We start from the raw sequence: 27,791 nt of genomic DNA, 5'->3' as shown, positions 1-27,791 counted from the left end.
TCGAGTTTAAAGAAATACATTTCACATTGTCTGACATTTCAGTAAAATGAAAACAAAAAAATAATAATAGCACACCTTTTAAAAAGCCAAGAATGACATGTACTCATTTAGATACTTTCAAAAAAATATACAGAAGTTCTCATAAGTGGTTTAAAGCTCAATTTCTGTACAAGATTCATTGCATTATTCGTTATACACAATGCACAAAATAGGAACCCACGTTATAAAAAAAAAAACAGGGATAACAGGAAGGGGACACAACATGGGAATCCTGGCAGCATTAGGGGTAATAAAGTGTATCAGTCATCTACACGATGGATTCAGTCATTTTGTGAGTTCAAACAGTAATTAGGAGAACTAAGCAATTCTCTAACAAGTAGTAACATCACTGAGGTATGAGGGAGGAATGGTGGGTACACCGATTTAGTCTGTGAGGAGTACCACACCTAACATTGTGCAATGGATGAAGATTTCACTTTATAAATAGCAACCCTTACCTAGCCGTATATAAAACAAACACTTCAGCGATAGTTTGCAAATAGTGAATGGAACAGCCGCCATGGGGTGCTCATGTCCAGATTCCACTCTCACATCGCGGCGGCCATTGCTTTGGGTGGAAAATTAAACCCATATCAGGTTTCATGTCATTAACAAGTTTAAGTCTCTCTGAAGGCACTACATGCTGCCCGCCACGTCTGAAAACCACATCAGCCACGTGCCATTCCACGTCACCTACCGGTCGTGGATGAGTAGCGGTTGAGAGCACGGATGCATGCGAAGAGCTATGTACACGGGGCTAGGACGATACATACAATTGTCAGTCAGTCGTTTATCTTGTAGAAATGTTGACACTTGCATTAAAAGCAACAACACTTTATACAGGTTAAGAAACTTTACACATAGGATATGTACAAAAAGAAACAGGAATGAGTTCAGAGCACACATCCTCCAACTTTATTTCCCGTCTGAAGACGCTTTGACATCTTTCACGTTGTAATCATTGGCAACAGATATTGCATTTTCCAGTGCACGGATACTTGCTAGTAATTTCACTATCTGTCGGATTTGGTCCCTAAAGGGGAGAAGAAAAAAAAAACATAGTAAGAGAAAATTCAGGGTAACGCAGCAGCTGACAAACTGGAAGCTAGACATTAAAGGGTGTAAAATGAGCAAAAATTTCTGTACACACGGATCAAGAAGAATTCACCTGACTTCAAATGTACTAACATTTTATAATTCCGTAACAAGCTTTTATTACAGGAATTCTCCCTCTGCTTAGCTGGCTGCACCTTTCTAATACCAGCAGATCTCTACATAGAGGGAATGATGGGAGGCAGATTCAGAAGCATTTCAGGGGGTATATTTACCAAACTGCAGGCTTGAAAAAAAGTGGAGATGTTGCCTATAGCAACCAATCAGATTCTAGTTCTCATTTATTTAGTACATTCTACAAAATGACAGCTAGAATCTGATTGGTTGCTATAGACAACATCTCCACTTTTTCAAACCCGCAGTTTAGTAAATATACCCTCAGTACTTAAAAAGAAAGATGGTATCTTACACTGTAGCCTTGGGGAGAGGAATGAAACCTGTAATAATGTGTTGCGAGGCGCAGGGAATTATCCAACATCCCACAGGTGACGGCTGGTCCTTGCACACGTGTACAACTTGCAGCTCTGTCTCTCAACGTCAGATCATATTTTGTCTTTAAATCTAACGACATGTCATGGATTTTAGTTTAAACGGGTCCTTGACCATTGTACAATGTCTACTGCGCTCCCACCATGTACCAAGATAAACAGGACCTAGTGCAGCTTACAATATTACACTAAGAAGGGTAGAATGTATTCTGCCTCCTCTCCCCCTGGCAGAATACCACTGGGGTGACCAGGTTTGACGTTATATGAATCTTACTACACTGGTGAGACCGTTAACCCTGGCGAAGTGGTAGTAAAGAGCGGAGGATGCTTGTCACTCTGGTACATGCTCGGGGTGACCTGCTCTCCTGACAGGGGAAAGACATATACCAGCCAGTCTAAAGGATACTCGCTGGCATCAAGGGAATTATTGTCAGGAGGTAAATAGTTACTACAAAAATAAATTTTACACTAATTCCATTTACATTAATACTGATCACGGTGGAGATAATCGGTTAAGAAGTTATAAAGTAGAGAATCCCATAAACTACGTCTCAAAATCATACTGTAAGTCTAAAGCTTAGAGATTCACCTGGCATTTCTCTTCTCCATGTCCGAGCAGCCAATGTTCTGCCGGTAGATGACACCAGCCAGATGCACGAGATACCGTACAAAGTTTTCTAGTTGTGGAATAGTTTTACCTCCTTTAAGGTTTGAAAACCATTGCTTGGGAAAATATGTAATAACCTGGAAAAGCAAACAAAGAATAAGTAAAAAAAACACCAGTCTGACAAAAGCTGTGGACATAGAATAAACTGTCATAGTCACAAACAAGTTACACTGTCCACAACGAAAATGCTATAACAACTAGCCACGGATCAATGGCTTGTAAACCGGGATATGCGGCAATGTGTTCCTGATAAAACAAGATGTGAGAAAGAGGTGCCATGATTTCTTCTTACACTTTGGGCTTTCTTAATGCTGTCCTCTCCGTTCTCATTATTCTGAAACGCCATCAGTATATATCTATTCAGCAGTCCGTCTATGGCCAATTCCTGTAAACTCCTATTGGAAAGGACGCCGTGCCACTTCAGGAAGTTCCCTAGTAACTGAGACATCAATACAAGGATGAATATGTGCATACATCAGTTGGCTACATTTCTAAACTGCTGACACATAACAGAAGGGTAATCAAGGACCTATAGTACAAGCGCACCAGCCACATCAATATCAAGAGAATTACTAAAGGAAAAGCGCCCCCCCCCCCCCCCTCCCTAAAATGCTGTGATCAATAGGGTAAATATTTAAATAAGAGACTCGTGTTTTGTACTTCTCTTTTGGCTAATGAAGTATAGGTTCAAATGAAGCAACTACTACAAGGTGCACTGGCATTATTTTACATTTTGATGCATTAAATGTAAAATCTACACTTTAGTCCATTTTCCTCTATGTTCTAACAATCAGCCCTGCTACAAACCTTTGTATCATCTGCAGAAATACATACCTTCCCTTGTATATTATAAGTAATATAACTAGTCTACACATCACACACAAAACTGAACCCCGGTGTGATCCCAGCACTTCATTTGTGCTTACACCACTGACCACAACACTCCTCTTCTTTAGCCAAACCTTTATCAATTCCACTTTGAGTCAAATCAAAGGATTTTCAGTTTCTGAATACATTTTTTGTGGGATGTGGTATAAAATACCTCGCTAGAACCGAAACAAGCTATATCCACTGATCCACCAAGACCTATCGCTTTAAAGTACAAACATCAACTGTAATCATTCATATCTCCTTGCAGCAAATACATATTGAACCCTGCAATCTGGCTGATTCTAAATAGTTTTTTTTTTTTCTTTTTAAAATGATTCCATTCTCCTATTCCTGAAGTGAGATTCACATGTGTTTTTTTTTTTATCATTCCTCTCTACCAATTTTTTTTTTTTGTGTGTGGTAGAACTAGATTTGCCATTCTCTATTCACCTGGAATTATCCCGGTCAGCAGGTATTGGTTAAAGAGTGTGACAGATTCTTTTAACACTCTTGGATGCATATCACCTGAACCCATTGACTTATCTACTTATTTCAACTAACACCACTTCTGTAATACATATATCGGGGTCTCCTGTACAGTAGAAAATATCCTTCCCATTAATTGTAGGTGACCTTTTCGAACTGAACACCTTGGACGCACTCAGCTGCTATTCTATGGAATAATTCATATCAGTGTCGGCCCCATTGGAGTTTAGGGTCCAATTTCCTTATCACACGCGCTAGGGTCCATTTTTATTAGAAGCCAATTTTTTTTTGACTGTGTAGGAAGAAACACTGAGTCATTAAGGAAAGCAAAAAAAAAAAAAAAAAGAGCAACTTTGCATCTTGGCAAAACCATGTTGCATTGGAGGGGGAGGTAAATTTAAAATGTGGGGACAGATTTATAGTTGGGGTAGGGCATGTCCTAGATCAACTTTAAATTTCAGTGTAAAAATAAAGCTATCAAATATTTGTGTTCTACATGAAAAAGCAGGCAGCATTTTCCTTACATGCAAAATGATAAACAAAATTGCACCTCTTGCATCGTAACATGGTTGGTCTAGGATCAAAATTTTCTTTTTTTTTTTATTCTCCTTAATGACTCAGGCCCACGGTGAGAGCATCCAAACTCCACACAGATGGGGACGTGTAAGGGATACAACCCAAGACCCCAGCGTAGTAAGGCAGCAATGCTAACCACTGTGCCTTTCTACTCCTCAGTTTTTTTTTTATTCACAAATTTATTTATTCTTTTTACCAACAGGGCAATCTTTTCTTCGGGTGTCGCTTTAGCACATTATTGTGTGTGAAGTCTCAGACTAGCCGAATATTTCTGATCCTCTTCTGGATGTGTCCATCCTTATTGTGTATATACAGGTTTCCTGTCACTTCCTCGGAGAACTATATTGTCTCTCTACAACATCTCTGGCACAAAAGTACATTGCATTTAATAATGTATCATTTATTTTATGCTATAAACCTCTTACCTTCACCGAGGACCAGAACTGGCGCTGGAAGAACACACAGGGTCCCGAGTTTTTATTCTCAATTACACTAAAAATACAAAGTACAAGATTTCACACTATGTCCACATTTAAAGGGAATGCCCACACCAACTAAATAAATCATATGTAACGCAAGACTAAGCTAAATAAACGCACATATTTACATCACTAGTTTTGAAATGACTTTTTCATAGTGTCCCATCCAAATGTTTTGATTTGAATTTGTTTGACTGGTGACAGGACTAATATCTATCAGCTGCAACACTAACTCCTAACAACCTGCATTTATGTTCTGGTACATAAGCTGCACAGTACAGCAGGGCTCACTAGGAGAGGGGACCAATCAGCCTCAAGGAGCCAGCGCCCTCTAGTGTTAGCCAAGTGCTCTGAGAGGGAAACAGGAACCACTACCGAATACCTTATAGACACCGTAAAATAATGGTGGTCGGTCAGCTCAACAGACCATTTTGTTCACATCTGTGCTTTTACAAAAGATAAAAAAGGACCCAATTATTATTTTATTTTGAAGGCTTAGAAAGTGGGGAAAAAAACAAAAAAAACAATCATCCATGTTCAGAAAGATTTAAAAAAACAAAAGATAAAAAAAAGATAAGTGAATATTAAACTTCCTGTTCACAGAGCACAGTGTAATGGTAAAATGTGTAAGATCAGTGAATAAACAACTGTATAAAAATGGCATAAAAGCCCCATGTGAAGCACATCCTACATTATGTGTGTGATCACTTACTCCCAATGACGCCTCCTTTCTTTGAAAGATTGTAAAGCACTACGGAAATTGCTGGCTCTATAAAATGTTGATGATGATTGTGAAAGATGCCGCTCTGTTCCAGCACTTTGTCTATCTGCTGAATTCTTGTGACCGACTATGCTAAAACTCTAATCTATTCTCGGATATCGTGTTGGACCCAGCGCCCCGAGTCGATGCTCTGCCCGATACCCTGCAGTCCTAGTACACACTATGCCAGTGTTGGCTAACCTGTGACACTCCAGGTGTTGTGAAACTACAAGTCCCAGCATGCTTTGCCAATATATAGCAGCTTATTGCTGGAAGGGTATGCTGGGACTTGTAGTTTCACAACACCTGGAGTGTCACAGGTTAGCCAACACTGCACTATGCCGTCAGGAGGAGCCAGCCATCGGTAAAGAGGCGCTGCAGCAACTAAAGTACACCCAGCAGTAAGTGGTTACAGGTGCCGGTGAAGGGTCCTGGTGGTGGCAGCGCCTACTATCCTACAACTGGTGTACAGCTGGCACTCAGACGGACTGCCTGGGGGCTGAGTAACATCAGTAGGAGTGTTAGTATGAGCAAGTTACTCCCAATATAATTCTGTAAAATCACTTCCACGCAGGCAGAGTGGCAGAGTATGCCCGTCCAGTCACACTGCCACAAAAACTATAATTTCTATAAAGAAAAAAAAAAAACAAAAAACGGTGAACACATACTTTTTGGGATATAGAGGCATAAAGACATCATCATCCAAGGTTCTTCTCATTCTTACTAACAATGCTTTCAGCAGCGCCTGCAAAATACAAGATGGCAATGAGGCAGCGTTCACAGATTTACTGGTGGGCAGTGTGAGAAATCTCATCAAGACTGTGGAACATTAACCCAAGCAGACAAATTGTTAATCACAGCGTCACAATACTTGCTGCATTTTACAAATCTTTTCAGGGTCGTGCCAGCCCATTGCTTTAAAAGAAAAATATAGTGGAAGGCACAAGGTTATAAACATCCAGCCTGTAAGGAGCGGTCGGTGGCATATATTGATCAGACGCATACAGCAAAATAATGGAAAAATGGGCGAATTACATCTCAGACCATATAATCAATCTTTTATATGTCTTAAATCTCTACAGTGCACTAGCAGACCGCGCACAATGTTCTAGTACTGCATCTTATTTATACCTCCGTGTTTTTGTTGTCAGAATTTACGACTGTGGGGTACCCATTTATCAGTTTCTGGAACACTGCCGCCAGCCGGTTTGTCTGTGTGCTTGAAAAGGGGTCCCAGATGTGCTCAGCGATACCTGGGGGGAAATCGGAGGCAAAACAGAAACGGATAAGAATGAATAACCCCTCTCAGATTCCATATCAGTGTAATTATAGTCAGAAAGGTCCTTTGTCTTTCCACAGTTTTCAATATATGAGATGCCCAGTTCTGCAGCTTTGCAATTCATCACAAAACAGGAAAACAATGAAAGTACCTGCTAGCTTGGGGAGAATAACTTTTTCAACTATAGAAGGTAACAGCGCGCGGTCTGCATCTTCTTTATCATCCTTTTCTTCACAGCCATAAAACAGCAACGACTCAAACCACATCATGCTTTCAAAGTCACAACATTTAGGCTGAAAAGAAATCAAGAAGGGCAAATTAAAAAAACCAAAACAAAACATGAATAGCATTTTCCAATACCTATAGAAACAAACTTATTTTTCTATAAACAATTACGTTCCTGCAATGCCCAGGAAATTTACCCACTTGTGGTGCCCAGGAGGGCAAGTCTCAGCACACCCACTATGCTCGCTTATTCTCCACCCAATCTGCTAGAAGGACTGTCAACCACTAATTGCATTTTCAGTACAACCACCAATTCTCAGGGCAATGCTCTTGGCGACAGCCTACACTTATGCATAGCCGGTTCTTGCACACTGTCCCTTGGTGACTTCTGGTTCAGTACATCCAGAGAATTTGCTGCAAGTTATCATTCAGAGCTATAAACTTCTGGTCCTCCAGAGTGTAAAGACTTCCACATGACCTTATAGCATGGAGAACCAGGTGATCGATGGATGTCCTGGGCCAGAAGCAACAGAGGTTCCGTGACTCAAGGATTCTGGATCTTTCAAATAAAAGCAAAATAATGGTGTGTGCCGATACTAGTCTCCTACGCAAACAGAAGTTATCCAGCTTAGACCTAGACTATTGTCACATTGGTCACGTGCTCCTAATGCATTCAGAGGCTGTATTCTCCACAATGTCAGACAAGGCTGCTCGGACTGCATCCAGGCAAGGAGTAGACTTTATTAAACGATACAAGTATCAATAGACAAACTCTTCATCTGCCCCAACAACAAACCACAGGGTGTTGCTGGCATTATAGACACACCAGCAGTCTGACAAAGAAGAAGCAGGGGTTTCCCTTTTACATTGCCAGACTTGACTGTGAAACATTACAAAGATTTATATAAATCCAACTTGGATAACGTTTCTTGGGTGTCTTTTGGGCAAATCGGATATCATTACTTCTACTCAAGAACCCCTTCCATACATACTATCTGGCCCAGTGCTCGTAACCTACCTCGAGGGGGTTCCAAGTTACCAGTTGGAGGCGTATTAGAGGGTTTAACAGTTTTGGCAAACAGAGACCAATGTAAGCATCTTTATAGGCGTTATAGTAAGTATTGCGCCAGGATTCAAACTGAAATTTGATACAGTCAATAGAATGAAAGTTTTCCAGGGTATCTTCAAAGACTTTACTGGATTCTTTCAAAATCCGATCTGCAAGAGGGGTAAAAAAAACCACCTTAAAATGTTATCATACAATGATTTTATTGTGAGAATTACCTGTAATGTTTTTCCCTTTGAAACGTATGAAAAAACAAAACAAAAGTGATTAAAAGGAAGCACATATTGCCAATTTTAAAAAAAGGTCACACAACAAACTTACAGCCATAATATGGGTTCTGCCCAGTTTAAGAAACTCTGAAAGTGTTTGAATCAGTCGGAGATGCAGATTAAACGTATAAATAGGCTCTCTCCACAGAGACACTACGGAAAATGTCACCCAATCAAAAATGTGCAATGAAGCGGGCACCATACTGCAGTTTCTGGAACTGCAGTGACCTGTCCCCTAGGCCAGGCTATTTTTTAACTTGGCTAATACGGTTTTTAAATATACACATAGACGCCCTCACCAGAGGTTGCTGTCCTACACTTTTATTCTAAGCAAATACCCAAAAACGCTTCTCATAGGGCAGCCTAAAATCTGGAAACATCTCTGCACCCCCCTCCACCACCTTATTTAAATTTGTATCCAAACTTCAGTTCAGTTTTCACAGAAACCCTGAACCAGACAATAGAACAAACGACCGTTCATACTCTCTGTAACAGGTATATATTGTTATATTTACGCGTGGAGGTAATTATTAGTTTTGGAAAAAGACCAACAAACTTTAATTAAATTTATGTAGCCTGCATTCTCAAATATTGGCTCAACCCAGAAATCTCTGGCCTCCACTCTGTTTTCTCCAACTTTACAGTACTGTGTCTCCTATCCATGGAATAGTATATCGTTACCACAATACTGCAGACACCAGAAGCATCTGAACAGTGCACAGAGTTCCGGGTATGCAAAACTTATTTATCCATAACGGCTGCGGAATACCATGTAAACTTGCCTTTCTCCATGTTAAAATTGGTGATGTCAGTAGACGTCTCTTCGTCATCACTGGAAAGACCTTCAAGGTGTTCAGCCAACTTACTAGTTACCTCGCGGGCTTGTCGGCGCCGTGCTCTAAAAGAAGTAGAAATATCATGGTTGGTTTTTCAGTTTAAGATCAACTAGTAACCAGGACACAGATACAGTCAGTATTCAGGAAACACCAATTGTTATTACTACAAAACTGGCAAACTGTTGCTTTTCACTTTCAGCCGACGGAAACAAGCTCAAGATGGGACTAAAATGTGTCACACACAGAAAATGAGGTCAGTCCATGAAGTTCACCATTTCTTAATCTGAAATGGTGTTGATCTAGATCAGTGTTTCTCCAACCCAGTGCAGGTTTTCCAGGTGAGAAGTGAAATAATTATACTACCTGTGGGTCTGTTACAATGTGTCAGTCAGTAATGAATACACCTGTGCTAAAGCAAGGAGATATGGAAAACATGCACTGTTGGACTCCGGAGGATCAGATTTAAGAAACACTGGTCTAGAGGAAGGGAAGTTAACCTCAGCCAACTTAACCTCACAGGGAAGGGGGGGAGGGGGGTGGTTCAGGGGTAAATCCAAATATGGCAATCTGAAATTCCCTGGGTCAATCACCCCCTTCCAGTAAAGTACCCGTTATATGCCGATGGTGAATTGGCACCTAATTAAACCCATGTTTGCTTTCTGTGCATTCATCCCTCTTTTAATGCATATTGGCCTTTGCAGCAGCTGCCTGGCGCTGTGAGCCGCTACTCAGCTTTGTTACTATTCCACCTCATTTGGCCCCAAATGTGCTCCACTGAATGCGTAATTAGCACAGTCTAGGTGCAGCACCCTACATTTAATCAACATTGTAATTAATCTGCAATTTAACAAACTAAATTGCCATTTTGGCTAAATCTTTCTGTAGCCGAATTACTCTGCTCGTAACTCTACAAAGCTGTATTTATCATTCTACCTACAAGGTTGATAACCAAGACTTGTGTCAGTTCTGTCAGTTGCATTTAGACCCAGAATTCAGGATTCCAGATTAGCATCTCGCTCAGCAGAATCCACCCCCCCCCCCCCGAATGGATGTTCCAGAACCATATACATAAATACACAAGGTGTCATTACCAGTCATGGAAAACATACAGACTGAAGCGAGCACTCATCAGAATATTGTACTCATTGGGGCACATTCAATTGTTGGCGGTACAGCCAAAAGTAATGTGCCCCGCGCACTACCACCGTCATTACGGTAATAGTGCGCGTAAATACCCGTATTACGGTACTTTTCTTGCTGGAATTTAGCTCGCGGCTCAGGGAGCTGCGAGCTGAAATCCGGCTTACTATTACCATAATACTGGTAATAGTTTTTCCGCGGCAGAAACCGCGGCCAATTGAATATGCCCCCATTGAGACAGTAGCAGAGAAAAAGCATAACCCGACAGCTGGGATATCTAGCTTGGTTTGCATGTTGTGGGAGTTGTTTGTTTTTCTGAAGTTATAATATTTTCTCAAATGCTTCCAATCTTTGATTATTCTTGCACGATATTTGCAGTACTGCCTATAAATATCCCATAGTCAAAACCACCAAGATGAGGTTTTGGTTTGAAATCCCCCAATTTAAAATTGTGGGTGTTAGGAGATCGGACACTGTTGGAGATCTGGGGTGCTCAGGTTTTCATCCCCTCAGCCGCTGCCTGGGTAAGAATATGCTGCAATTGGTGGAGTTTGTTGGGTTCATTGCACACAGACCAGTAAACCGCTCTGTAACCAGTAAACCGCTCTACTGAAGACAACAAACATCTACTTTTCTTTCCAGTATTAAGACTGCAGGAAACCATATAAATATCACACTCCGGCCTATGAGCGTGTACATTATGTAGACCTGTTTCTTTACCTTCTGGCCTCTCTTTCAGCTATCCTCCTCTGCTTTGCATGTTCTTGATAAGATGCTCGATCACGTCCAAATGAGTCCAGATTTGGAGCCATCACAGCTTTATCTGTGAATTCCCACAACAAAACAACCGTTCAGATACAAGTTAACAGACAAAGTCAACACTTCTAGTTAAACTCCTAATTTTGCCTAAAAAACACTTTTGCATAGAGAGAAATAGGTTCTGTAAGATCCAAGAAAAACAAACCATATCACTAGCCAGGTCAAGTTCTGTTCATTAGACTTGTTTGTATCCCTGTTTTAGCTTGTACTATCTAGCAAGTTAACACTGCTTCCAACACCAGATTGTAATCTAGTACAAGAGGCAGATTAGCATGATGTAGTTATAGCATATTCCCAGCTAAGAATAGATGGAACAGAGAGAAAGTCTAAAAACATATAAAAACCCATATAAAAATAAAGATATATAAAATAGCTAAAAGGTGGCGTTGGCCACAGCAGCACGATTCTGTAATTTTGCTAGTGTGGTTTAGAAAATGAAAGCAAATATTTGATTGGTTGATAAAGGCTACAGCACCTTTTTTTTCTATTGCCCGAGTTGCCAAATCTTCCCAGTGAATTGCTATCACTAACAGTATTTCAGTAGTGATTAAAGTATGCGGCACTGAGCCGGTATTTCGGATGAAGACATGTATTTTGTTGGCATAGCCCCAGGTGGACATTTTTTAATTTGGCAAAAAAAATAAAATTGCAATAGTAGCAGGTGATAGAAATAAAAGGACAACAGACCTCTGAAAATACTATTCTTTTAGCCCTGATATGATACTCTAGTACCTTGTATTCTAAAGCTGGACAGCAAGTGCACACATATAACCTAAATGATAGTTTGTGAGACATTTAAAAAGAGAACTCATGGAAGTCTGTTGTCACATCCGCGTTCTTCTGTCCTTTTCCCAGCAAGGACAGAACAACATGGTTTCCCTCTCGCACTAGAGCTCATACACATGGGAGACAGCTGCAGGTTCTGAAGTGCTGGTGTATAATAGGAAAATCCACATATTGCACAAATATCTGTACATCATTTAGCGTATTCTAAACAACAAATTTTCCCGACTGGTAAACTTCACCATTCAGTTCCAGCATAAACAGCAGGCACTGAGTGGTTGTTGAAGTGATTGAACAAGCTACAGCAGCCGCCCAATCTCCTAAACTTACTCCCATGCAGCGCCTCCTGCAGTTTACATACAGATAACCCCGGGTTTTAGCCTTAGAAGAGTGAATTCCATTGAACACAGTAAACGATATTTCTCAGGGGTAAACTGAGAATGATATACTGGGAGTAATTCATGCTAAATATATACAGTTATTATTAGAATACAGGCAGACAAAAAGCCCAGATACTGGAGATGAACAGGCCTAGTAGTGTAGCCTTTACCAGCTGATCTATGCCCTAGCATTATAGCATATAACCTCTAGCTCCCAGTCATACAGGACTTCTCAGTTCCTCTAGGCCTTGCTTTTTCATGACCAGCTGAAGGCACCGAGTGAAGTGCTATGTGAATGGTACATTACTACATTCCATGCTCCTCCGTGCATAGGGTGGAAACCTCAGAACTAAGAAAGTACCTTCTGCATAGAGCAGAATAGAGTGACATACTGAGGGGCAGATAATAAAGTGCGATATCAAGTGGTAACAGCACACACAGGTAAAACAGTGAAATACAACTAGCGCTTCATTTTACAACACTGAACTGCAGAATACGACATTTCAAGGTACATTGTATAGTAAAATCACTTTAATGACAATTACAGCGACTGGATTTCATGCCAGACAAGCTAGGTTCTCCCATACTAGTAGAGCATGGCATTCGGTTATAGTACAACAGGCAACTACGGCTATGTGGCAGGTCAGGCCTGCTGTGAGCTATGTCATTTAGGAGGGACTTAAAATCATAGTACTCCAATTACTGGGAGATAATGTGCGTACTGGAGCCAGAAGATCCCATAATGGTCTCCTGTACGAGCACATCACATGCATTATTTTTTTTTGGGGGCGATTTACTAACAAGGTTGTTTAATGAATAATAAAAACCTTCAAGATGGACTGACTTGAATGGCTCGAAAACTCCGAAGATTCATCTTTTATATCATCTTGTCGTCTTTGGACAAGGCGGGCAGCTCGCTGTTTGCACAGCTGGTGCATTGCAGATTCAAGCTCGTTTATCAGAGGGACCTGAAAAAATACAATAACATTCATAATACCCATACTGCGTGCACAGGTCAGGGGGGGCAGGTTATACCAAGCATGAAGCAGACTTCCCGAGAGCAGGCAACGTATTCCCAACCAATAGCACAAACACAAAGAGCTTACAAAGGGGGATACACTTTATTTACAGGACACTCTCCCAGTTGTGCATTGGACCTTTCCCTATATAGCATCCAGCCAAGATACGCCCATCTGTCCTCTCCCCTGTGACTTACCTGGTCTTCATGCAGGGCTAAGACTAGCAATGGGTTCAATAGACAGCTGCTAAGCAAACAGAGAAATAACCAATGGCTGTTTCCTACTGACAGCTCCTCATTCACTACACTTATCCCAGGATCTTTTACAGACTTGGGAGCAGCAAGTCATATTCTAAGCTGGATACTAGAAGGAAGAGGTGATACAATGTTCAACAGGGAGGTGGGAGAACTTTTTGTATTACAGACTTAGTTTGCTTCCACCGACCGCTCATTCACGCTGGCAGTAGAGGCTGCATTTAGAACACATTCATTCTAATGAAATGATATAGAAAACTCATTTACACTAAGGATACTCTACATAGTGTGAACCTAAATCCCTGGGCATGAATGGAGCAATAGTGGGGTTAGAATGGAGGTAGGAGCTTCATTCTTCTTTAGTTTAACCATTAAGTTCCCAGCTCCTGCTTCCTCACATCAACCCCAAGGTAGCAGTGTTCCCCAGACAATATTTACATCATTAAGTACATTACTTAATATCAATATGGAGAGTGCAACATCTACAGACATGTCTGTCCTGGTGTAATAATGCATGTGCTATGAGGCTTATAGATAACAGAAGGCCTTTGAAAAGAACATACCATCATCCCCTATCAGGCAACATAAATTCACAACATATTTCTAAATATGCTGCTGGAAATCTACAGCTAGACCAGAAAAAGACCCATCACCTTTTCAAATAAACATTAATAAAAAAAACCTGACAAAACTACCCTAATGAAATCTGTGTTCTGGCATTTATCTTTTCCCATATTTAAGGAGATCAATTCTGTCCTTAACTGAGCAAAACGAGCTTAAAATTAAAAACAAACAAACAATGGGGACAAGTATGAAAACTGGTGCAAAATGAGATGTTTGAACAGGCGTTTGCTTTTACTCAAGGACAGAATGTGATTGGCTACCATAGCAGCCAATCAGCTTTTCATTTCCCACAACACTGATAACATGCTTAACAAGAAAGCTGCTTGTAATTGAATATCATAAGGTTTCTAAAACTTGTGCGAACAATTCCTTCAATGCACCTCAGACTACGTGTGTGACAGACTACTGAAGGACACAGGTGAAAGCCTTGTAGAGCCAAAAATCTGAAGCAGCGGTTTGCCCTTGGCTACATAGAAAAAGTTTACTCAGCATTTTGTATACTATATATATTTTTAACAGTTAAAACCAATTATACCGAATTAACCTGTATTTTAAAAGCTTATTTTAGAAATAAAATAGGAACAGTTTATTTCAAACAGAACTGAGAAAAACAAACAAATGGGAGAGTAATTCTGAGGCAATGACCCAAAAAGTCAAAGACTGTAAAATAGATGCCCATACACTTAAATAGTACGTTGAACTTCTGGATCCAACAGCGCAAGTGTGCCTGATAAAGGCTCCCCATCAAATATAGATCTGGATTAAAAGTCTTCTTGTTTTACTTGGCAATCCAAATCAGAGATCTAGTTAGGTGCCAACTCCCCAAGCTCCCTCCACAACCCATGGTAAGCAGTGTCCCCCAGACTGGATGAAAGAGGAAGGGTGTACATAGCGTGCCTTCTAGAGCAAACAACTAGTCACAAACACTCAGACTACGGAAAATTAGGGGCGACAAACTGTCTTGCAGACTTCTAATCTCCATCCAGAAAAACACTGAATCCAAAAGGCAATAACCAACATGTTGGCAATAGTGAATAAAATTAAATGTATGGAAAACAGGCAACTCACAAATGTAGAAATTGCTTCGTTATTAACACCTTAGATATCTTATAACTAAGCAAGTTTCTGTCTGTATTCCCAGCACAGACGGCTACTCCCATAACAGTACGGCTTTATTACTACTGGTAGATGGCAAATTATTACCAAGAAGCACAACGGGAAGCTGATAATGGTTTAAATCAGAGACATTTACTGGTCTGGTTATGATTTCATCAGGAAAATAAAATGATTGTTAGGCAAACACACACACACACACCATTTATAACAACATATTCAGGTTACACTGATGCAAAAAACGAAAGTGCCTGGAACAATTTGGCGTTTGGTATAGAAGAGGCTAAGGATCGTTGCATTCTTACCTTTTCACGGAAACACTCAAGCAAGTCTTGGACATACCCTCGCATTTCTTGCAAAAACTGATAGCGGTCACAATTCCCCCCAGAGCACCCTTCCAGGCCAGTAATTGCACTATTGGAGTCTTGCCTACTTTTTTCGTGCTTCTCATAAAGTTCCAGATTTGCTTCGTGAACTTGTTCCATTGCACCGAGCCTACAGGTGGCATAAGACACAGAGTTACAAGTGGGTACGTGGCACCGAGTACTGGGAGCAGCCATCTACAAAATATCTGAAGCTAATTCTAGTTACCATAGTTACCACCATTAAACAATCCCATGTGCATAGGTCAAGCATAAAACAAAGGCCGCACAAGTATAAATATATTTACAGCCATATGACCCAGCTTAATGTCATGTGATATCTTTTCTAGTGTCTCTTTGGTACAAACTTGTCTGATAACCTCCAAATACTGGTACAAAGTTACACTAAATTATAGGTTTATAATGAATGAAGAGAACGGATGTGTTAACGTTATAACTGAGCAGTGTACACAAGCATCTTATTAGAATAACAGATGCAGGATCTAAATACAACAAACCTACGTGACTACGCATTATACCAATGTATAAATTGCACGTGCCATTGTTCTGTAACAACGACCCGTAAGATCATCAGGAATTCACTTAATCCAAGAGTGGCATAAGCAGAAAAAGGCAGCGGATGGGTGGTAAACAGAATATACTTTTGGAGCGTTTCGCTAGTAAATGGGGAGTAAGAGGGTGAATGTTATTTGCAGACTATGGAGCAATTTACCTTCAACATTCCAGAAATTTATTGCCACTTTTTGCTTATGTCCCTTTTGAAAAATAAAACTCCTATTAACCAATAGATGGGACAACAGAAAAGCGTACATCGATTACACTGTATTTATAAACACATTCCTACAATACATTTATAGAGACTCTTCCTAGTTATACCTCCCCCCCCCCCAAAAAAAAAATTCCGTTCTCTATTTACACAGGAGAGTTAAAGGGAAACACCCGTATTAAAATTAGCAAACCAGAACCACATCACAATATATGGAGTTTTTTTTTGTTTTTTTTTCCATTTTCAAGTCCAATTCTTTATCGAGAGTTGACATTTTGTGCAGTGACAAAGTGACGCTTGGCTTATAGGTGTGAAACCTGTATACCTGTGGCCCTCTGGGAACTGAAAGTCATCTCTCCTTCATATAATATTGGCCTCAATGTGCAACTGTCCAGAAAGTCGCACTGACACAGCCCCGAGTTTCTGGCACAGAACGCAATCTCACTTCACTAGGCTTTTATAGGTGTTTTCCAAGGAATTTGCCCAATTCTTGATTCCATCCACGTTCTTCAAGCAGTTCATTGGCGTTATACAAGAGCTTTACCTTCCTGGCCCCATACAACATGAGCCAGGGAAACTGAAAGCCTGAGGTACGCCCCCAAAAAGAAAGATAGTCTGCCATACCTGTCTTTAAGCTGTTTCTTTACCAAATCAATAGTAACAGGAGTCATCTCATTATTGGGAGTTTTGAAAGTGACAGAATTATCTGTTTTTTGAGATTTTGCATCAGCGGATCCATAGGCAGAGTAGGTGTAAGGGATGTTGTAAGAGGAACCGTAGGGTATTCCCTGGTAAGTGCTGGGGTAGAACAAATTATTGGCTTCTGCAGGATGGGGGACTTGAACCTGGAAGGAAAATAGATATATAATTACACTCTGACCGTGGCAATTCAACACAGTAGTACAGCTAACTAGTCATTCTAAAGCTGAAGCTAAAACAATGCCATCTGGAATAGGTTTCCTAGATCTTTTATTCACCTTCATTTGTGATTACTGTAATAGACTCCATGGTCACCAAGTGAGGCCAACGTGTGCAAATGGAAGCTGCAAACTTTCAGAGTGAGGGTGTGTATGCAGCACTATGTATAGATTTGGCTGAAAACACTGCCACGCCTAACCAACGCCAGTAGTAGGGCTGAGACACCTCCAAAGCAGGCAAATGACCTGATGGTAGGAACGCGATCTCAGAAGATTCATCGCTTGGATGGACCATTAGATCGCTCTAACAAACTAAAAAAAACGTAGGGCTTCTATTTGCACAGCTCAAACTTCGTGGTATATTTACTATGGGGCAGTTCCGTAGCACCGCCAATTCCTAGCACTTTTTTTAAAAAAACTGCACTTTTATTAAAGACAAGGCCCAACGGCCCAAGTGGCGTTTGAAGAAAATACCATCAAAGCGACAGGAATTGGCGGTTCTATGGAACTGCCACGTAGTAAATAAACCCCTTTGGATCATTTATGTATTATATAGGGAGAAACAGCTACAAAAAGGTGGATTTTAACTTTCATGAACCTCTTCTGCTTTAAATGCTCATGCGTTAAAGATCCGAGAAAAGCTGAGTGCTATTGTTTTTATCTATTTCCCAAGACCTGTCAACCTTCATATGTGATAATCATGTCAGAATGTAACAGCTAGGGAGCACGCCTTAAGAGTCACGGGGCGTCTGATGAAATGACAGAAAGCAGAAGATCCTAGTGACCCGACAGACTGCGTGCTCATTGCATGATTTCTTCTGCCTTTCAAAATGGCTACCCCCTCTGGGTGCAGGAGACACTTATGTGAAATAAACCGCACATATTAAGATCCTGCTAGCAGACATACGCTTACTGAATACCAGCTGCTAATTTCAGAGTAACAGCACTTTAGAAATAACACTCATTGGAAAGCCTTGTTGGCATAACGGTGTTAAGGAGCGTGCACAAGATGCAGAGCAGCTTAGACGCGGTAACTGAAGATACATACCTGTGGTATGCTAATTCCTTTCCTGATCTGTTCCTGCTCCCAGCGGCTAATCTCTTCATCTTGCTCTCCTGTTGCTAGAGCATCATCATCACTCCCCTCAATACCTGGCAGGGAGACAATACACACAGTATGGTGAGACAGGGGGATGAATACCACATCCTATGCACAGCACTGGTATCCTCTATATCTGTGCCATAACCAAGTAGTCAGGATCATGAGACACATTGGGGTTGTTTGCGAACACGGATAATTATCTGTAACAGAAAAAAAGAATGCATATTCGAATTTTTAGGTACGTTTTAATAAACAAATTTTGCCCAGGTCCAATGCACTGAGTTGTCCATATATACTTCATAATGAGACGTCTCCACATGTGTGTGACTGATAGCAATGTAAGACACTTAAAAATTCAGGACTTTATTTTCTACGTAAGAGCGAAGACGATCCCAACACCTACCAATCTCCTCAGCGATCTTCTGCCTTTGCGTCTTCTCTCGTACGGAGAAGACTATACGTCTCTTCTCATCGTCGTCTTCATCATCGCTGGCATCATTCTCGTCCTCACGCACCAGTCGGCTCTTCCCGCCGTCGGTATCTATAGAGGGAATGTCCCCAAGCTCCCGAGCCATTTGTCGCTTCTTACGAGCCGCGTGTATAAAAGCTGCATCTGGGATCTCTCCTTAAGGGGAAAATAATTAAAAATAAATCAGATTAGCGGTTATAAAGAACAACAGTGTCAACCAGGTATTGATGAGCAAACTCTAATGGAGCCTCCGACTGCTCAGTATTCACTCATCAGGGGTTGGCTACAACCTGGTTGTTATAAATACACCACGACTACAGTATCTTGACCCCCTACTATGCCATCCCCGTAGCACTGGCTGTTCTACTGCATTTACCATGAGCAAATCCTGGGTGATTTCAGCTCTTATAACACAGACAGGGCTGCGCTCCTGCTTTTGGGAATCCCAGTGACGTAGGGATAGGTAGGGATCACTGAAGAGTAGCTCATACTGCAGTATTAGTGCCGGCTACTACTTCTCATGGTTCCAGGAAGCAGTATTACAGAGATCGGCATTATGTGGTAATGGGTGGGGGAGGGGGGGAGGGGGGTGACACTGTGTGATTTGGGATAATTTACAAGCAAAACGACCTCGGGTATCCTTATATGGTGTATATCCTTGGATATGGGGAAGAAATGCTCATTTCATAAAAACAAAATTTTTTCTACCTGTGGCTATAAGTAATTGGATAACCAATCATATGCATGAAACAAGACCCGCCTATTAAATATAAGACTTGGAAAAATATTTCCACATTACAAATAATTAGCATTTCAGATCAGAGGGACAAAAAACCCAAAAACACAGATTTGTCTCACCAGAGAACGACGGTACACGTACTTCTAACTTTAGCCACCATCAAATTTGTATATTAACATTGGTCAATACCTGGACGCAGTACATTTAAAGAAGATATAGAATTGGTGAAAGAGCCGGCCTTCGGCTTCTCCTCCTCTTTTTCACTTTCTACTTCCATCTCCTCTTCGCCCAGGTCACTGCCTGCGGCCAGCTCTTCCTGGCTGCCATCTTTCCTGCCTGCATTTCTGCTGGACTGATCCCCTGCAAAAAAAAATGGAATTATAAATCAATGAAACAGAAGGGTTTATGGAGATATAGACAAAGGATTGTCATGTGCCTGATTCCCCGGAAGACAGAGATCTTGCAGGAAAGGTAAGTGCGAGAAGCAAGGTGCTAGTATACAGAAAATGATTAGATATAGGATAGGTTGTTATATTATTAATCTACTGCTCAACAGATTCCCCCGTCTTACCATCTAGTCCAAAGAAAACGTCAGTTCTGGGTTTGACTTTCTCCAGGTCCTCTCTATATTCTTTTTTAAGAAGTTTCGCAATTTTTTTGCTGTAAGTTGATTTCTTCACTTTAAAAACGTCCTCCTCTATGGAAAACAAACAAACAAAAAGGATATTATTATTTATTATCTTTGACTTATAAGGCGCCACAAAGGGTCCGCAGCGCCATGCATTACATATATAGAAAACAGAACCAAGACACAACATGATACAAAAATGTATACAAACACAGGTGACAGGGTAAAGCAAATAAGATTATCTGGGACAGATAGTGAAAGGGATGGTAGAAATCAGCGAGAAGAAGGCCAAAGCTTGAGAGGACAGGGAAAACAGGGCTAGGGAAGCAGGTCAAGAGGTACAGAGGGTGAAGGAACAGTAGAAGGAGCACACAAGGAAAGAGGGCCCTGCTCCTGAGAGCTTACATCCTAAAGAAAGTAACCAAAAATACAATGCATCAATTTAGGACAGCGATTTTTACTTAGCGAGTATACAGTGTTATAAAAAGAAAGCAGCCAGAAATCTTACAGCACATATATCGTTTCCACAGCTCAAGTCAGGCCCAGGGCTAACAGTTGTAGCAAGGCGGGGAGGGAAGGGGTGTGCAAACTCAGGCCTGAGTACTCTAAAGGCATATTATTTTGCAGCTGCTAGAGGGCAGGTGCAAGTATGCATTGATGATGAGGACTTATGCAGAGCCGTACACATCTCTGGCTTAGGATAAGTGCGGACATATGCTTATTCGGTTTGCTTGTTTACTCCCGTTTTGCATTTAACTCTGAATCAAGGTCCTTAAGCTTCACTCAGGGAAGGGGATATCATTTTATATGGGATCTTGACCTCAACATTATAAAATATCTTAATTTGCACAAGGTAATATAGGGAAGTAGAACTGTGGCATGTACAATCACAGTACAAATGTAGATAATTATGGAGCGGAGCCAAAGTTTTCATACAACAGTGTGTATAACGCTTGCACTCACAGTGCTATAATTATGTATGACTAAAGGTTAGGATTACCCGAAAGTATAGACTTTTCTTTAAAACTAGTTTCTGTGACATGGAGTAGTTTTCACATTTAGTTGTGCATTTCATGAATGTGTGAACATTTATATATGTATGTACAAGAAACAAAAATATAAACACATAAAACTGCTCTACCACCCAAGGAAAAAAATATATTTTACTGACATGCTCCTTACCCTTGCCCAGCTCTGGCCAACCTTGGGCTCTCCAGGTGTTAAGCAACAACAATTCCAGCATAACTCGCCAGCTGGATATCTTGTGGCACATAAAGCTGGGACTTCAGTGTCACAACACCTGGAGACCCACAGGTTGGCCAGGTCTGCCCTAGCTGGAGCCCCAGGGATTGCTACATAAAGCCATTTTACACTGGCTTCTCCGCTACTCTCAGAGATACAGGAGATTGTGTCTTGTAATTGTTCCTCCCACACACACTCCCTGCACAGCCATGTTACAGTAGGTGGTAATGCAGCTCTAAGACAAGAAGTTCCACCAGCAGAATTTAGTGTTTCATCGCCAAATGCAAATATTCAAAAGAACCGTTTGGAAAATTTCACTCATCTCTACAGAGGAGCTGCCCAAATAGCATTTATAGATTGGTACTGTACATTAAATGCTCACCCTGTCTAAAGTAGGGATGTGCACCGGCCACTTTTGGTGTCTCGTGTTTTGCTTGAGGTTTTGGGTTCGGATTTGTTTCGCAAAACACCTGACGAAAGGTTTTGGTTCGGATTTAAGGTTTTGAATTCGGATTTATTTTGAAAAAAACATAAAAAGTGTTATAATCAAGTTTTTTGGTTTATTTTCACTCCTATGCTATTATTAACCTCAATAACATTCAATAACAATCATTTCCACTAATTCCCAGTCTATTCTGCAGAATCAGTGAACTTTGTAATATTGCAGTACCAATGGACTTATACTGCAGGATTGTTTTTGGATATTTTTTTTTAATGTCTTTTTTTTTTATAACTTTTTTTAAAATTTTTCGTGCTGTGCTGTGCCCTTCAAAGGGCATTGTTATTTCCCCAGCACAGCACGAGATATAGCAGGACAGAGGGACCACCTAACACAACCTCCCTCTACCCTGATCAATGCCTGAGTGAAGATGGCAGCGGCTAGCGGGGAATTTATAGGATCCGAGTATCGCGAGATCCGACAGCGGGATTATGACTCAGAGCCTCGGTTTCAGTTTAGCAATTGGCGGGAATACCCGGATCTGTCTCGGATCGGCAACGTTCGGGTGGGCTCGGATTTCAGATATCCGAGCCCGCTCATCTCTAGTCTAAAGCGTGGTGGTATATGCTATAAACAAGAGATGAGCGGGCTCGGATATCTGAAATCGGAGCCCACCCGAACGTTGCCGATCCGAGACAGATCCGGGTATTCCCGCCAATTGCGTAACTGAAACCGAGGCTCTGAGTCATAATCCCGCTGTCGGATCCTCCGCCATCTTCACTCGGGCATTGATCAGGGTAGAGGGAGGTTGTGTTAGGTGGTCCTCTGTCCTGCTATATCTCGTGCTGTGCTGGGGAAATAACAATGCCCTTTGAAGGGCACAGCACAAATTTTTTTTTAAAAAGTTATAAAAAAAAAGAAATTAAAAAAAAATATCCAAAAACAATCCTGCAGTACAAGTCCATTGGTACTGCAATATTACAAAGTTCACTGATTCTGCAGAATAGACTGGGAATTAGTGGAAATGATTGTTATTGAGGTTAATAATAGCGTAGGAGTGAAAATAAACCCAAAAACTTGTTTTTAACACTTTATATGTTTTTTTCAAAATAAATCCGAACCAAAACCTTTCGTCAGGTGTTTTGCGAAACAAATCCGAACCCAAAACCTCAAGCAAATCCAAACACAAAACACGAGACACCAAAAGTGGCCGGTGCACATCCCTACTATAAACTACCCAGGCCTCAAGCTTTCTTTCAGCATCCCTGGGTATAAGTATATAACTGTAGTTTACACAATACACAGTAATAACACTACAGAGCCAAGAGTATTGCCTTGGCATTCTAGATGTAATATATACAGAATAACATAACAGCCTTATAGTTGAAATTAGGGGGTACAAGTCACAGAAGAGTTCCATGACCTGAAATCCAGCTTACTATTACCGCAGCGGGGATATTCAACAATTGACTATGCCCCTTTTAGGGGCATAGTCAATTGTTGGCGGAAATGCCAAAAATCTCACACTCCGCACACTATTGCCGTTATTACGGTAATAGCGCGCATAAAAACCGTTTACGGTATTTTTCTCACTGGATTTCAGCTCGCAGCTCCCTGAGCCGCAAACTGATATCCAGCTTACTATTACCGCAATAACGGTAATCGTTTTAACGCCGCGGGGATATTAAACAATTTAATATGCCTTGGAGTTTATATTACAGCAACGTTTTATATGGATGTCTATGTATAAATATGTTCTTAGAGCTTAGTGTGCTCCTGCATTTTGGACTGTGTGTTGTAGTTTCAGCAACAGCAGTAGGGCACATTTAATACAGTTGGAAATTAGGAAGTCAAGCCCATCCCCCCCCCCATAAAAAATATAAATAAATATATATATATACAGACGTGTGCTGTAGGTCATATAAACAGATTATCACCCCCTGACCCCCCATAGATGACCGCAGGGAAGTGCCCCCCCCCCCATAGATGACCGCAGGGAAGTGACCCCCCCCCCCTCAGATGACCGCAGGGAAGTGACCCCCCCCCCTCAGATGACCGCAGGGAAGTGACCCCCCCCCCTTAGATGACCGCAGGGAAGTGACCCCCCCCCTTAGATGACCGCAGGGAAGTGACCTCCCCCCCCTTAGATGACCGCAGGGAAGTGACCCCCCCCCTTAGATGACCGCAGGGAAGTGACCCCCCCCCCTTAGATGACCGCAGGGAAGTGACCCCCCCCCCCCAGATGACTGCAGGGAAGTGACCCCCCCCCCAGATGACTGCAGGGAAGTGACCCCCCCCCCCCAGATGACTGCAGGGAAGTGACCCCCCCCCCCCCAGATGACTGCAGGGAAGTGACGCCCCCCCCCCCCCAGATGACTGCAGGGAAGTGACCCCCCCCCCCCCCAGATGACTGCAGGGAAGTGACCCCCCCCCCCCAGATGACTGCAGGGAAGTGACCCCCCCCCCCCCAGATGACTGCAGGGAAGTGACCCCCCCCCAGATGACTGCAGGGAAGTGACCCCTCCCATACTACACTCACCGTCCACATCGTCCTGGAAGCTGAGCAGACTGGCTGCCTTGGTGGTCACCGGGCCGGACAGGCTGGGCCCGGGCTCTCGGGCCGCTCTCTGGGGCCTGGCTGTCTGCAGCCCGTTGTCGTGCTGGGGGAGGCCGAGGAAGGGCGGCATGTAGGGCGTGTCACAGACGGGGCTCTCTGCTGGCTCCATCGCTGAGACCGGCACCGCCGCCTCCAGCTCCCGGTCCTCCTCCTCCGAGTCATTGCGCTTCCTCACGTTCACCCGCCGAGCCTTCCGGAACATCGCGGCGGAGACCGGCACACCGACAGCCAGGCACAGCACCGAGCTAACCGACTGCCGCCAGCCAGACACAGCACCGAGCTAACCGACTGCCGCCAGCCAGACACAGCACCGAGCTAACCGACTGCCGCCAGCCAGACACTGCACCGAGCTGGAGAAACCGACAGCGACCCCTGCTGCCCGGCGGTGTACACTGCACTGCCGGATGCTGGAGGAATCGTGCTGTCTGTCTGAGCAATAAGGAAACAGCGACAACTAGAGGCTGACAGGGGAGAAACAGCGACGCCTAACTAGGCGAGAAGAGAATAGTCTCATCTAGCGGGTAATAGTGGTACTATAGCGCTGACGGTTGTCAACATGAGAGAGCGACATCTAGCGACTGACCGAGGGAAGACAATTTATACATAAAAACAGAGGAGACTGATCGTTCTCTGACGTCATTTGGAGCTTTCGCACTTGTCTACAGTAGAGGTGATAAGATATAAGTCTTATGACCCTTAAGTAAAAACATATAATGATAATTATTGTAGCGCCCAAAGATCAAAAAAACCACGCAGAAATGGCTGTTTCCGCATGGTTTAAGTGAAATTAAGTTATGTTGCTATTTAACATTAGCCTAATGCAGGAAATAATAGAGACATTTCAGAATTAAAAATTAAGCACACTAACGCAGTCCCCATTATTCTCAATGGGGACTGCGGTCTGTACCTGTTTACCAAGCTTCAGGAAGCATAATTTTTTGGACCTTGTCCCCATCACTAACACCATCTTAAGTTAGCCATTGTATCCTATGGAAAGAGCATCACAGGAGAGGGATCTTTGGATCCTTCCACTGCAGGTTTCCCGCTCCGTCCCTCCTTATCGCTAACTGTGGTCTGAGCATGCTGATGGCCAGGAACACGCAGTGCAAAAGCCACGTCAGAACCTGGAAGTAGTGTGATCGCAATTCACGTTACTATAGCTATTTGCCCAGACAGGCTCTCATCTGAGCCGCTGTCTCGGCTAATCAGTTTTAATCATACTTGCCAACTCTCCCTGAATGTCAGGGAGACTCCCTGAAATAGGGGTGATCTCCCTCACTCCCTGAGGAGTCTGGCATTCTCCCTGATGCTGAGCCAGTACAAGACGTGGTTGGCTTCCCCATCTGTGGCATGATGACACAGTTCAGAAATTGTGTCCTATGTCCAGTGATGAGATTCAGCCGGTTCTCACCGGTTCACCAGAACTGATACCTAATTTGAGTCCCGGTTTGGCAAACCAGTGACTAGAGGCTGAATCCACCATTGCGTTGGTGGGGGGAGCAGGCAGACTCCTTAAAAAAAACCAAAAAAACTCAACTCTCCGCGGCGTCGGCACCTCCTCCTCTCTGCTCCGTCCGCACTGAATGTGATGACGTCACGCCCGTCATTCCATGAGGAGCGGCACAGAGAGGAGTCGGTGGCGGCAGCTAGCAAGAAGAAGAAGAAGACGACAGAAGACAAGAAAAGAAGAGAAGAAAAGAGAAGAGAAGAAAAGAAAGAAGGAAGCCGATAGAGAAGGTAAGTGAAGGAACGGAGCAAGGGGGAGCAAAGGAAGGCAGCATGATAGAGTGTGATAGTATTCTTGAGAATGCAGCCACAATCCTAATATGATCTGGGGGCATTTTACTGTGGTCTAATATGATCTGGGGGCATTTTACTCTGGCCTAATATGAACTGTGGGCATTTACATTTACATCCTCAAGTGAAAAGATGGTTAAGGATAAATCGCACAGCTGATGAAGCTCGGATAAAAGCGAAGAAAATTGCAAGTGAGGACGCCAATCAAGAAGCAATATGGGAATATCTTAAATAGCAGATTTTTGTCAGGTAAGGTATTCTTTAATATTTTTTCTTTAATATTTTAAAAGTCTTTCTTATAACAATGAATTTTTGGGTATCTCTTTTATTGTTCTTATTTGAGTATTAAATGCATGAAATATTAGAATACCTTTCGGTATATATTTTTGTATGCGTTAAACGGTCATTAGGGCAGAGAACTGGTTGTTAATTTATTTGAATCCCACCACTGCCTATGTCCATGTATTGATACCTATGGAGGTGATTTTCATGGAGACCAAGATTTAATCAAAGACTGACAAGTAAGACAACATGACTTCAGCAATGGAGACAGAAATATAAAAAACACTTCAGTCTAGAGATTCATTAGCTGCTTTTCTTTAACGCATAGTCGCCTACTCTCCTGGAATGTCCAGGAGACTCCCGCATTTCTGGGAGACCTCCCGGGCTCCCGGGAGAGCAGGGTAACCTCCCGGTTCTCGCCCCCTCAATAGGTAAGTGATGAGGGCAGGGGTTAATGACGCAAATATTGCATCATATTAGCCCCGCACCCTGCTGCAATTGGCCAAAATTGTGACAATCATTTAGGGGGGCGGAGCCAAAATGATGCCCAGATGAGAATCAGCTCAGCCTTCTATTAGGATCATTTTAAAGGGAAAAAAAATGCAGGTAGCCCAGTGACCCAGCCCAGGGTAGCCCACTATGGGACCGGCCCGGGGGCAGATGTCCCCTGCTCTCCAGCCCAGCCAGCCTCTGCTAGTGTTCTTGGGATGGTGGGCCAAATATTAGGCTTAATATTGAAAAAGTTCACTTTGGGTCTCATCAGACCATTTAAGCTTCCCCAGATGCTGTGTTGGGCAAACTCTAGATTAGATTTCTTATGAGATTTCTTCTGCACTGGTTCTCTTTTTCCCAACCTCCCATAAAATGCAGATTTATGACGTACCTGGGCTTTTGTTGTTCCATGGATGGTACCTGTAAGGATCTAAGAGTCTGAAACCTAGACTTGAGAACAGGATCGCAGCACCCCTGCCAAAGGTGCTATTGTTCCAGAAATGTCTGAGTGGCATGTGAGGGGGGGGGGGGGGGGGGGGGTGGGGGTGGTCTTAGTGGAATGTGGGGTGGTCTGAGTGGCATGTGAGGGGGATGGGGGAGGTCTGAGTGGCATGTGGGTAGGTCTTAGTGGAA

At 42.4% G+C, this 27,791-nt stretch overlaps 1 protein-coding gene across 1 annotated transcript; it reads right to left on the bottom strand.

The window, feature by feature from the left end:
* PAXBP1 (PAX3 and PAX7 binding protein 1) lies at nt 1-24,956 on the bottom strand. Its single transcript, XM_075197165.1, has 18 exons — nt 24,510-24,956; nt 20,233-20,358; nt 19,851-20,021; nt 18,857-19,078; nt 18,400-18,503; nt 17,059-17,279; nt 15,591-15,780; nt 13,120-13,243; nt 11,014-11,116; nt 9,100-9,215; nt 8,001-8,200; nt 6,909-7,050; nt 6,610-6,731; nt 6,147-6,223; nt 4,665-4,731; nt 2,600-2,746; nt 2,230-2,384; nt 1-1,072 (listed from the first exon to the last, which is right to left on the bottom strand). The coding sequence occupies exons 1-18, from the start codon at nt 24,787-24,789 to the stop codon at nt 955-957; spliced, it is 2,685 nt and encodes an 894-aa protein (XP_075053266.1). The 5' UTR covers nt 24,790-24,956; the 3' UTR covers nt 1-954.
* Nucleotides 24,957-27,791: the final 2,835 nt, after the last annotated feature.

The sequence above is a fragment of the Mixophyes fleayi genome, chromosome 2 (assembly GCF_038048845.1).
Source record: "Mixophyes fleayi isolate aMixFle1 chromosome 2, aMixFle1.hap1, whole genome shotgun sequence".
NCBI lineage: Eukaryota > Metazoa > Chordata > Amphibia > Anura > Limnodynastidae > Mixophyes > Mixophyes fleayi.
The sequence above is the reverse complement of the archived record's forward strand: the minus strand, read 5'-3'. Positions and strand labels throughout refer to the sequence as shown.

Coding starts and splice junctions, on each gene's coding strand:
- PAXBP1 (XM_075197165.1), bottom strand. CDS start 24,789: ATGTTCCGGAAGGCTCGGCGGGTGAACGTGAGGAAGCGCAATGACTCG. Junction 9,216..11,013: donor GCTGAAAGAGAGGCCAGAAG/GTAAAGAAACAG, acceptor TACTTCTTTTAG/AGCACGGCGCCGACAAGCCC. Junction 2,385..2,599: donor GCATTAAGAAAGCCCAAAGT/GTAAGAAGAAAT, acceptor TTGCTTTTCCAG/GTTATTACATATTTTCCCAA.